Source organism: Anopheles nili, chromosome X, assembly GCF_943737925.1.
Source record: "Anopheles nili chromosome X, idAnoNiliSN_F5_01, whole genome shotgun sequence".
Taxonomy (NCBI): domain Eukaryota; kingdom Metazoa; phylum Arthropoda; class Insecta; order Diptera; family Culicidae; genus Anopheles; species Anopheles nili.
Window position 1 is genome coordinate 14,096,269 of NC_071293.1, and position 13,622 is coordinate 14,109,890.

At 39.2% G+C, this 13,622-nt stretch overlaps 1 protein-coding gene across 1 annotated transcript; it reads right to left on the reverse strand.

Annotated features, from left to right (window-relative positions):
- Window positions 1–8,159: 8,159 nt before the first annotated feature.
- Window positions 8,160–9,551, reverse strand: LOC128728728 (epimerase family protein SDR39U1). The gene is made up of 2 exons (XM_053822368.1): window positions 9,443–9,551; window positions 8,160–9,141 (listed from the first exon to the last, which is right to left on the reverse strand). Exons 1-2 carry the CDS (start codon window positions 9,459–9,461, stop codon window positions 8,267–8,269), a joined length of 894 nt encoding a protein of 297 aa, XP_053678343.1. The 5' UTR covers window positions 9,462–9,551; the 3' UTR covers window positions 8,160–8,266.
- Window positions 9,552–13,622: the final 4,071 nt, after the last annotated feature.

Sequence of the window (13,622 nt, forward strand, 5' to 3'; positions counted from 1 at the left end):
CTACCGGGTATACATCCCAGGTAGGTTGGTGGAGGTCGTAGCCGTTGTCGATGACCTCGAATACCCATTACAGGATATCCTAAAGTACGAACAGAGGGTATTCCAAGCCCAGACCGCGCATCGAGTGAAGGTACTTGAGGTGAAGAAACTATACTCTCTCCGAATAACCTTTGAAGGAACCATTCTCCCTCAGGCTCTTTGTATCGAGGGGCTCCGCGTGCCTATCCGCCGACCGTATATCCCCAAGATCGCTACATGCGATAAGTGTGGCCAGATCGGGCACTCTGACCCATACTGCTCGAACAAAGTCTCCTGTAAAAATGCAAGGGTGGCCACAGGACCATGGACTGTCAGTCCTCCGCTCAAAAGTGTCCACACTGCAAAGAAAATTGGCACGACATCACCTCTTGTCCTGTCTACCGCAGAAAACAGGCGGAACACAGAGGACTGTAATCCAGCGTGCTCATGGTACTTTTGCGGAGGCCGTCAGATCGGCAGCAGTTGTGTCGACAAATCAGTGCGACTCCTTATCCCTCTTTGAGGATGATAGTACAGAGGCCTTACGGGAGTAAAGAGATTGAGTAAGGCTTCTCTCAGAAAAGCGGTTAAAAAGCCGAAAAAAAAATCCTCTCCCCAACTGGCACGCCGTTGTCAAACCGATGAAGCTCCTCCCCATCTACGAGCTTCAAGCCAACGTCAAACATTGACGTCGAATTCTCTCCCCTCCCTACTCGAAAACTCAAGGCACCCTCCAATCCCGCGCTTCCCAAAACTCCAAGACCCTTCCCCAAGCAGACAATTCCTAGTCTCACTGAGATGCTGGAATCACTGCTTGACTCTTTTAATATCCCTGAGCTTCTCTCAGGAATGTTACGTTAGGCAATCCCGATCCTGAAAGGATTCATCAGCCAATGGCTCGCAATTTGGCCATGTCTTAGTATGATGATTCGTCTAGACGACTAAACAGGGAAATGGCCATCATACTACAATGGAACTGTAGAAGTTTTATTGGAAAAATAGATTCTTTTAATGTTTTATTGGGCCAATACAATTGCGACGTATTTGCCCCTAGTGAAACTTGGCTTAACCCTGACATAAAAATTTCCTTCCACGGATATAATGTGATACGTCAAAATCGAAAAAGGTTAGGGAAGTTAGGCACGGTGGGAAAGTCGGAATAGGCATTAGAAATAGTCACAGTTTCTATAGACTCCCAATTCCCTCACTGCAAGTAGTAGAAGCTGTCGTAATCCAGGCCAAGTTAGGGAATCTTGATGTATTACTTGCATCCATTTATATCCCTTTGGAAGTCAAGATTGATCCTAAGATGATCGATAAAGATCTCGACCAGTTAGCGATGGCTCTCAATGAGCCATTTTATATCCTTGATGACTTTAATTCACATGGATACGATTGGGGCTGCAATAAAGATGATCGCATAGCACCAATCATCAGGGACCTTTTCGACAAATATAGATTGACAAATATGAACTCTGGTGAAGCAACTAGGGTAGCTACGCCTATGGCGCGTGAAAGCGCAATAGATCTGTCTCTTTGTACATACACGCAAGCCTTGAATACCAAAGTTGGAAGGTTATCCAAGACCCTTTCGGTAGCGACCTCCTAAAGATCGAAATTCGAATTATCGGAGGAGTTCGCACAGCCAATGTAGCTCCTGTTAATTGTGACTTAACAAGGCATATCGACTGGACAAAGTATGGTGAGCTAATGACCTTTTGCCGTGCTCGCGAATATCCTAATTGTCTCTCGGGTAACAGAGTACAAAAACCTCGTTGCCTTCAGAAACGTGTGTGCTCTTGCTGTCAAACCAGAGCAGATAATCAAGCAAGGGCTTTTAAGAAATCAATCACTCCTTGATGGGATCAAAAGTGTCAAGCGGCAATCACAGCAAAAAAGAGAGCTTTTCGCCTCTTCAGAAGCAAAAATTTCTTTTCCTTTTACGATCAAAATAGGAATCTAAAGAAAAAGTGTAAAAAATTGCTTAAAACCTAAAAGAGGGGTTATTGGCGCAAATACGACAATAACTTGAGCCCCTCAACAACGCTTACCTCGCTTGGAAGCATGGCAAAAAGGATGCGAAACAGCACGAAAACTTTCAGATGACAGGCTGAAACCATTATCTCAGAAAGTCTGCCCAGATTTTGCACAAGCGCAGCCATTTGATCAAGATGCACCTGGTAGAGATCCTTCTATGGACTCACCTTTTACCATGATAGAGCTCTCCTTTGCCCTCCATTCTAGTAACAATTTCTCCAGGACTGGACCAGATAAAGAACAAATTGTTCTATAATCTACCAGACCTGGCGAAGAAACGGCTGCTCCGCTTATACAACATTATGTTGGAAAGCAACACCGTCCCACCAGAATGGAGAGAGGTGAAAGTAGTCATCATCTTAAAACCTGAAAAACCGACATCAGATCATAAATCGTATCGTCCCATATTGATGCTTTCCTGCTTGCGAAAGTTATTAGAAAAAATGATCCTTTTTCGTCTGGACAGCTGGCTCGAATCAAACGGTCTGCTATCCGACACCCAATTTGGTTTTCACAAAGGCAAGGGTACTAATGATTGTTTCGCATTGCTCGTTTCGGAAATAGAGTTAGCTCATGCTCACAGAGAGACGACGGCTTCAGTATTCCTCGATATAAAAGGGGCTTTTGACTCAGTATCTGTAAATATACTGTGTCAAAAACTTTACCACGCGGGCCTCAGCCCAAGGTTAAACAATTTTTGGTAAAAATGTATATAAACCCTCGTCCGACAGCATGGGTTGGTGTCTGAGGAAATTAGCATTGACAGCACTTAGATTGACAGCATTTTTTGTTTTCAACTAGATCAAACATGCTATATATCATTTATTCAAATACACATTATTCAATTTGACCGTTCAAAGTAAAAATTAAGTGGGTGGAGGGGGGGGGGTTGTTGCGTGTGTCTAGTTGCTTGGTGGGGGGGGGTTGATATTTTGCATAAACCTCCCTCCCCAACCACCAATCAGGTTGTTCGATGAGTGGGGAGGGGGTTTGGGTGGGTGAGGGGGTTGTTGGGTGGGCGGAGGGGTTGATATTTTGTATAAGTTCCCCTCCCTCCCAACCAACAACTCCACACATTCAACAACACCCTTCCTCTTCTTACAATTAATTTTTACTTTCATCGGTCAAATTGAATAATGTGTATTTGAATAAATGATCTATAGCATGTTTGATCTAGTTGAAAACAAAAAATATCGGCTAAATGCTGTCAATCTAAGTGCTGTCAATGCTAATTTCCTTAGACACCAACCCATGCTGTCGGACGAGGGCTTAAATACATTTTTACCGAATAAATGATCTATAACATATTTGATCTAGTTAAAAACAAAAAATATCGGCTAAATGCTGTCAAAGTATGAAATTGCATCCCATGTAGGCGCCAATTTCCTCAGAAACCAACCCATGCTGTCGGACGAAGGCTTAAATACATTTTTACCCGTCGTTCTGCCGGTTTCGGATAATTGAAACGCTGATGATTTTCGGAACTATTATTATTTCGCTCATAGTGCGAACATTTTGAATTCACGCAATCCAGATAGCCGGTAGAACAATACATGTTTTTATTTTTGAAAAAAGTTATTTTTACCATTAAACCACACGATATTTAACGGTAAAAATACAAATGATATTATTGAATCGAATCGTCTTGCATAAAACTGTTTTTAATCTATTAAACCTTATCTACACTCTACAGTTTTACAACTGAAGTCACAAAATGAATTTACACCTGCAATGATTATATTTATACATTGTATTATATTAAATTATATTTCATGGTTATATTTTTAAGAATGTTAAAAAATGCAAAGGACTTGTTGATCTTTTTATCAATTTAACTATCCGAAACCGGCAGAACGACGCAACCTAACCTCAATCGTCTCATTAGGGCAGTTTTTATTTTCATTTCCATTTTTAGTTTTTTGCTAGGTTATAAATATTTGCTCTGTTAATGGGTTAGGATCCGACGCCTCTAGAAGGCTACACAGGCTCTACTTTCCAACTCCTATTCCGTCACGTCCCCGACGTGCAGAGCGGTAACATGTATCATCGTATATCTAAGCTTGGGTAAACGGGCTGGTTCCAACCCCTTGGGCGGATGGTGGCGCATGGCTAAACAGGAGGGGGTGGGCAGCGCGGGTAACCGGGCTGTCTGAACGTCGGGGGGACAGCCAGACGCTAAACTTAACTGCTCCGAGGCCCTCCAGAGGTACTGGGGGCTCGAGCGCGGGGCCAGTCACCCTGCCTCGAGTAAGAACACGACTACGAAAAGCATCATGGAGAACCTTCGAACTGGACTCAACGGCAACCGACCCCTGCAACGCCCCCGGACATTGATAATGGGCTCATGGAACGTACGCACTCTGCACAGAGCCGGAGCCTTGAAGCAACTAGATGACGCCCTAGCCACACTGAACATGAACCTTGTAGCACTACAAGAAATACGATGGCTAGGGAATGGTGTGCTAAACAGACGTGGTGAAAAACGGTACCACTTGTACTACAGCTGCCACGACCGCCACCATATGCTCGGAACGGGTTTCGCCGTGGGTCCGCGGCTGAAATCCGAGGTCATCGACTTCAAGGCTATAGACGATAGGCTATGCACCCTGCGCATGCGAGGCAAATTCTTCAACATCAGCCTCATAAACGTTCACGCCCCTACCGAAGACAAAGACGAAGAGGAGAAGGACCTTTTCTACGGCCGCCTCGCAAAAATCATTGATAAGTGCCCTAAGCATGACCTCAAAATCATCTTGGGGGACTTCAATGCAAAAGTCGGTAGGGAGCCAATGTATCGCCAATACATTGGTGATCATAGTCTACATGAGCACAGTAATGACAATGGTAATAGATTGGTCCAACTTGCAGCAGCAAGTAATCTGGTTGTGGGAAGTACCAAGTTTTCGCGTCGGGACATCCACAAAGCTACTTGGGTGTCCCCAGATGGAGCCACCTCCAACCAGATCGACCACGTGCTGATAAGCCGCCGAAGACAGTCGAGCCTGTTAAACGTCAGAACCTATAGAGGAGCCAACATCGATTCCGATCACTATCTGGTTGGCTTAGTGATACGTTGCAGAATCGCCCGTCCCCGTGACAAAGGGGATGAGGAAAAAATGCAGGCCCGGCTCAACACGGACCCCCTAAAGGACGCTAAAGTCCAACAGGCATTCGAATCCGCTTTAGGTGAGTCTCTATTACCAGCAAATCCATACAACACTACGAGCGAACGGTGGAGCGCTCTAAAAACAAAGATATTGAACTGTGCAAAATCCACACTACCACCACGTCGGGGCAACACCAAATCTGGCTGGTTCGACGACGAATGTAGACTTGTGACGGAACGTAAGAACTGCGCATACCGAGCAATGCAGCAGCGGCATAGAACGCGGGCATGCGCAGAGAATTACATACGGCTCAGACGAGAAGAAAAAAGAGTACACCGCACCAAGAAACATCAGTGGGAAGAACAACGAGTGCAGGAGCTCCAAGGAATCAGAGTGCGATACGGCCCAGGAAAAAAGTTTTACCAAGAGATAGCAGGTCATCGAAAAACCTTTATACCTAAGGTGACCTGTTGTCGAAATAAGGATGGAAATCTGGTCAGCTACCAGCCAGAGGTCCTCTCGCGATGGGCTCAGTATTTTGATGAATTACTAAATGATCAGTTCAACGAACAGCTAGAGGCTCCACTAGCGGATGATGTCATGCTACTGCCACCTAGCATGGACGAAACCCGAAAAGCAATCCGTCGGTTGAAGAATAATAAAGCACCCGGCACCGACGGAATATCAGCCGAACTGATCAAAAACGGAGGTGCAGCACTTGAACGCGAAATTCATCAAATAATTACTGAGGTGTGGGATAGCGAATCGATACCTTGTGATTGGAATCTTGGTATCATCTATCCCATATACAAGAAAGGAGACAGGCTACAGTGCAGCAATTACAGGGGTATTACGGTGTTGAATACCGCCTATAAGATCTTCTCCTTAGTCTTGCAAGAGAGACTTGTCCCATTCGTAGAAGAGATAGTGGGAAACTATCAGAGGGGATTCCGAAAAGGAAAATCAACCGCTGACCAGATCTTCACCATGCGGCAGATCTTGGAGAAGATGGCGGAGCAACAGCTCCAATCTTTCCATCTCTTCATAGACTTCAAAGCCGCATACGACAGCATAGCCAGGGTAAAACTTTACGACGCAATGAGCTCTTTTGGAATCACATGCCAGGTGATGGTGGATGGAAAACTCTCAAGGCCCTTTGCTACCACCAAGGGTTTGCGCCAGGGCGATGGGCTTGCCTGTCTCCTTTTCAACCTGGCGCTTGAGAGGGCCATCCGAGACTCAGGAGTGGAAACCTCGGGGACCATCTTCTACAAGTCAATCCAGATTCTGGCATACGCTGATGACATAGACATCTTTGGTTTGCGGCTCTCCTATGTAGCAGAGGCTTACAAACGGATTGAGCAGGCGGCTGAGAACCTCGGTTTGGAGATTAACGAGGCAAAAACCAAAATGATGGTGGCACCGTCAGCGGCCCTGCTAACAAATACTAATGCGAGTCTACGCAGGGGTGACGTACAGATAGGTGAGCGAACCTTTGAAGTCGTCCAAAACTTCACCTATCTTGGGTCAAAAGTCAGCACCAACAGTAGCATAGTAGTTGAATTACGCGCAAGGGTGCTGGCAGCCAACCGGTCATACTACAGCCTGAGGAAACTTCTCCACTCAAAATACCTGTCGCGACGGCTGAAGCTGGAACTATATAAAACACTCATAGTTCCAGTACTCACATACGCCTCTGAGACATGGACCTTGTCCAAAACTGACGAAACCCTCTTAGCCGCGTTCGAGAGGAAGATGCTCAGAAGGATTTTTGGCCCCGTATGTGTGGAAGGACAATGGAGGAGCCGATACAATGACGAGCTCTACGAACTGTACGATAGCCTCACTGTCGTGCAGCGAATTAGACTCGCCAGGCTCCGGTGGGCTGGTCATGTCATTAGAATGGCACCGGACGACCCAGCCCGTAAAGTCCTTTTAGGCTGCCCACATGGACAGAGGAGGCGTGGTAGGCCCAAACTGAGATGGAGTGATGGCGTGGATGCGTCCGCCAAAAAGGCCGGGATCAACGATTGGCAGACGACGGCGCTCGACCGCGAGCGGTTCCGGTTTCTCCTGGAGCAGGCCAAGACCGCCAAGCGGTTGTAGGTTGTATATATATATATATATATATATATATATATATATATATATATATATATATATATATATATATATATATATATATATATATATATATATATATATATATATATATATATATATATATATATATATATTATATATATATATATATATATATATATATATTTATATGTATATATATATATATATATATATATATATATATATATATATATATATATATATATTATATATATATACATATATATATATATATATATATATATATATATATATATATATATATATATATATATATATATATATATATATATATATATATATATATATATATATGTATATATATATATATATATATATATATATATATATATATATATGTTTATTTATATATATATATATATATATATATATATATATATATATATATATATATATATATATATATATATATATATATATATATATATATTTTATATAAATATATTTATATATATATATATAAATATATATATATATATATATATATATATATATATATATATATATATATATATATATAATATATATAATATATAAATATATAATATATATGGGTGTGTGTGTGTGTGTGTTTGTCAGCGATTTTCCGAACTTTGTTCCCTTCTTTGATGCGCTTCTTCAGGGGATTTTGTGAGAACCACTAGATTTTGTAAGCGGTGTTGTTGCTCGACGTTTCTTGAATAACCGGAAGCCCTGAGCTCTTGAAAAAAAAGTTGTTCATTCAGAGTCTTTGGACATGTTTTGCATCATTTTCAATGTATTCGATGAGGAAAGTTATATCATGTTTAATGTGTAATACGTATTAAAATAAAATAGGTATTTGTTTTTTCTTCACAGATTTTGCACCAACATTTTGATTTTATTAATCATAATGAAATAGAATCGTGCCTTTTGCGCAGTCTAGAGTCTACAAAATGTATCAATGCCTATCTTGACTGTATCACAATCTCAAATTACGTTCAAAACAAATGGGCTACTTCATTGCAAGCTGACTGTAAATGAGGGAATTGATATTTGAATCCATGTCTTAGTACCTTCTCTGGCAGAATTTTAGCACCCGTTGTCAATAATACAGCTCGTTCTTTGCCAAAAATTAAATTAAGTGCAAATATAGGTATAGGGAACAAGGCTGGTCTAACAAGTGCTGAAGCAAATGCTTTTGTAAAACCAGCATTTGTCGCCAGCTCAGGAGCAACACCGTTCAGTATACCACTCATCTCCGGTTTTTCGATTGAAAACTTAATCATTTCTACAAGATCCTGTATATGTATCCAAGGCATATCCTGCCTTCCATCTCCTACAGTTCCTCCTAACCCAAGCCAAAATGGTAGTATCAAAGACTGGATCATACCTCCTTCTCTACCAAGTACTACACCACTTCTAATACGCACGACTCTGCAAATTGAATTATTTGATAGATTGGCAGCTCGTTCCCATTCGATACAAAGCCGGGACATGAAATCATAATCTTTAACTATAGACAATTCTGTATAGCTGTCATTTCCAGGTATGTAGTGACTAACACCTGAAATATTGACAAAAACACATGGCTTTACTGTTGCTTTCTCAATGGCTCGGGCACAGGCGGCAGTTGTGTTAATTCGCGAGTTCCAAACATTTTGTTTGAACCCAGGAGTCCATCGTCGTGTTGGATCTAACACATTTTGCCCAGCCAAATTGACTACGGCTGTAGTCCCACTTGGTAGACCATCCTTTTCAAGCTGATGCCAACTTATGTGTTTAATGCCAGGCATGCGCGATATTGTTGTCACCTCGTAACCATCTGCAACTAGTGTTTTAATCAATCGTCTGCCGATGAAACCCGTACCACCTCCTAAAACAGCATACGAAAAATTGAAATATATTATTAAAAAATCAATCAGACGGAATAACAAATTTTATAAACGAAAGTTTTATGGATGAGGTGATGAAGTTGTATAAAGATGAAATGCATTTAAAAAGAAAAATATTGATAGCTTTCACGATTATATAACAAACTTAAATTGTGACCGTAAAATTATTCTTCCCGTTATTATCACACGTCTCGAATAAAAAAAACTACAATAAATTCAATCACGGTAAGCAATCCAGCTAACCGTTCATAGTGCAAATGAAGTAAGTTAAGCTTGACTTACCAATAACCACATGCGACATTACGATATGTAAATAAAAACTTAGATGGCACCAAGCGTTTGCATATCCCACCAATTCTACCAGAAAGTCTTCAACAAAAGAAAACAGACCATTCAGTTCATATCCTTCAAATTCAGAGGAATAAAATAAGTACAAATTTTTCTTTTTGTCTATTTATATTTGTCATGTAAAAATCTCTCATAGCTGTTGTGAATTGTCGTACTAAAATCTTCTTTTATAATCTTTTTAGAACTATTCCCAGGTAGTCAATACTGTCCTAAAAAGTCCCATTAACGGGAACCCTTAAATGAACCCAATTTTAACATTCAATAGGTTTACGATGAAATGCTTAAAAAAACGTAGTAAAAAGGATTATAAAATTATATGACAGTATGATTATAAAATTATATGACAGTATGATTATAAAATTATATGAAGTAAAAAATGTAGCTATTAATTCTGGTAAAGTTTTTAATAATATATTTCAATTCTGGTAAATTAATCTGCTAATTTCCTCGTTTTTTCTCAGATATGAGTCAAAAATTTATCCCAGACTAAACGAAGAATCTTGGTGTCTCGATCAATTTCTTGTAAATCTTCCTCATAATTAGAATCAACAAGATCTAAATACTGCCAAGCCATCTTCAAATAAATAACAATAACAACAGAATCAAAAAAATCCCGTTCATACCCTGGCAACAGTGACATGCTTATTGAGAGATACATTCCGTTGTGCCCATACGAAATCGACCAAGTCGTTTGGCTCGGAGCCCCGAAGGGGAAATATCGCAAGACATTTGGTGTATTTTTCTGGGTGTTTGCGTTTTTCTTGAAGTTGCTCGAAGCTCGCGCTGAGGTTGACGTGTATTTTTCTTGGTATTTGCGTTTTTCTTGAAGTTGCTCGATACTTGCGTTGGAGTCTAAGTTCTAAGCAATAGAAAACCGTTACCGAGCACGCTGGATGAGAACGCGTTATCGAATTGATGATTGTAAAAACGGTTTTAATAAAGATAACTGGATGTCCACTTGATATATCTATTCTATAATCTATATATTTGTAAAAAACTTATCCAATTTGAACATTTCTTATAATCAAATATCCCTTTTAAAGTAGAAAAAGAATGTTAGAGCATATATTTATTTTTTCGATCCTCAAGCCTTAATTGTTATATTCTCCCTTTAATCCCGAGCATAGTAGATGCGTGAGTTCAATAAAGATGAGATGTTCCTTTCAGCAAGCTAATTTGCTAATTTTTTCTGAAATGCTTGGGCCAAATCCAGATGAAAAGCATGGTTTAGAATCAGTTGGCATCGATCGGCATGAGTTCCCTTTGAAATTGGGTAAAACTTCCTCAACACTAGTAGGCGCTGCGAAATATTAGACAGATAAGCTTTACTTGCTTCGATAGCAATCTCAAATCAAACTTTAACTTATCCCATCACACTGGCAGACGTTATCTTCTATCCCCCCGTCTCGAGAAAATCGAAAGCAGCGTGTGTGCGAAAAATACGCGAACTCTATCCGTATTTTTAATTACTTTTTTGGTTGGTAGGTGAGTTTATTTTAACTTCCAATGGAGTGATTACTAATTTTGCATTTTTCGCAAATGGTCTAATAACAAAACTATTCCTAAGATTTTTAAATAAGAGCACTGATCACTTTTCAAGTTTGAAATGAATTTGAATATAACCAGTTTTGAAGTGAACTTGAGCGTATAAACACATGGGCTGCAACGCTGATCAGAAGCGAGTTATGAATAGTGATCAAAAAAGCGATCATAGATCAAAAACTCTCTGCATTTTCTTAAATATATATATATATATATATATATATATATATATATATATATATATATATATATATATATATATATATATATATATATATATATATATACATATATATTGGCAGCCTATTGGACATTTGATCCTAAATGATACACAAACTAGTTTTTTCAATAAATATTACAAATCTCTACTAATTTACGATGTTAGGTTGTCTAAAAATCAAAAAATATTAAGCTTATGTTATTGCTGACAGAAACTCGTGAAAACATCGATTTGCATATATATATATATATATATATATATATATATATATATATATATATATATATATATATATATATATATATATATATATATATATATATATATATATATATATATCTTTATATATAATCTTTATAAATCTTTATTAATTTACGATGTTAGGTTTTCTAAAAATCAAAAAATATTAAGCTTATGTTATTGCTGACAGAAACTCGTGAAAACATCGATTTTCATATATATAGATATATATATATATATGTATATATATATATATATATATATATATATATATATATATATATATATATATATATATATATATATATATATATATATATATATATATATATATATATATATATATATATATATATATGAAAATCGATGTTTTCACGAGTTTCTGTCAGCAATAACATAAGCTTAATATTTTTTGATTTTTAGAAAACCTAACATCGTAAATTAATAAAGATTTATAATATTTATTGAAAAAGCTAGTTTACGTATCATTTACGATCAAATGTCCAATAGGCTGCCAATAACTCAATTTGACAGCCACGCGGTTTTTCGGGCGATAACTAGAACGTTCTCGGCGATAAAGCTCCTGTCAACTTCGGAGCTTTGTAAAATAAATTACCAAAATAAAAGCGACGAAAATTTTGTGCACTTACCCAACGAGAACTTTCCGTGGTATAATATTGCGATCTCACTCTTTCTGCTATCTGTTTTATATTCCCCTGTCAGTTATCAGCCATCATGTTTACTCTCACTCTACCTCTCGCTACCATCAAAGCTATCGTTCCACTCTTTGCTCTCGCTTTCCCTCACTGCCTCTTCACTACTTCACCAAAAAGTGAGCTTACTCACCGGCCGGTGCTATTGAGTGTCGCACGGCGTTCACTCTATCTCTTATTTGAACGCGCACTGGGACTCTGTTTTGGAACGATAAGCTGTGTGAGCTGGATTTTGGTCTGTCGAGATATGAAGAAATTCTCAATATTCTGATATATTTTCTACTGAATGACACGTACGATGTTCGAAATACAGTATACAAGCATGGAAATATACTATTTTTTCGTAAAATACAACGTCACAACGTTCACAAATGAGCACATATATAAAATTTTCCATACGCTCAAACTGGACATACCCAACATCAATAAACCATATCATCATTTATCAGTGTAGGATACATCCAATAGAGATATCAGCAACGGCTAGGGTAAAGAACCATCCGTTTGTCTATTGACGATGATGGTAGATATGCTACTAAAATCAATCAGTATTTGATTCCAGCCTAGATGACGGCGCATGAGCTAATTATGTGAAAATGTTTTGTATGTCGGAAAGGAAAGATCCATCTAACCATTGATAATCTCCCTGCGTCGCTTAGGGCGTCGTTGGTGTTAATATGGAGAGGTTACTGGAATAATTTACAATATTGTATTGCTGCGTGCCTATTCCGGAGCCTAAATCTCAGATAAAATAACGCATAACAATTTGACTGTTATCGGTATTTTAAAACCTGGTTAGAAACGGTGCCTATAGACATATCTGCTATAGACGAGCAGATTTCGCATGGACTGGTGCACCGAAATCGTAAGTACGTATTAATCTAACCATTGGATATATTTCACAGCAAGCGTGAGAAGAAAAAACACAGAATGAACGTGTACCCATCGGGCAAAAATGCGGTCGATCAGGCGACTTTTGTTCGATCGCGCGATCGGGAAACGCGAGCGCCTTCGTGCCTTTTCGGGTGGTTGCTTTCAGTTCGTTTTTTCTAGTGCGGTGGTTTTTCTTTCATTCGCCCTTCGCCGCATTCTAGAGAGATCGTCGCGCTCTCTCTCTCCTTAATTCAAACACATGCAATTTTGGGTTATGCGTAGTGTTTACGTTTATTCATTTTTTACCTGCATGGTTTACACACGTGAGGTTCTTCCACTGAATTGGTTGAATGCAACGGCGGCGTCATTGAGACGGCTTCAAATTTGCTAGGTAGCACGGTAGCACAACTGTTGCCCAGCGTTTGTAGATATCGTTCAGCGGCATTTGAATTGGCGGTATGCATCAAATTCCACCTAAGAGGTAGTTTTCTTCAACAGCTTAATAAACGGCGAATAAATGGTGTTG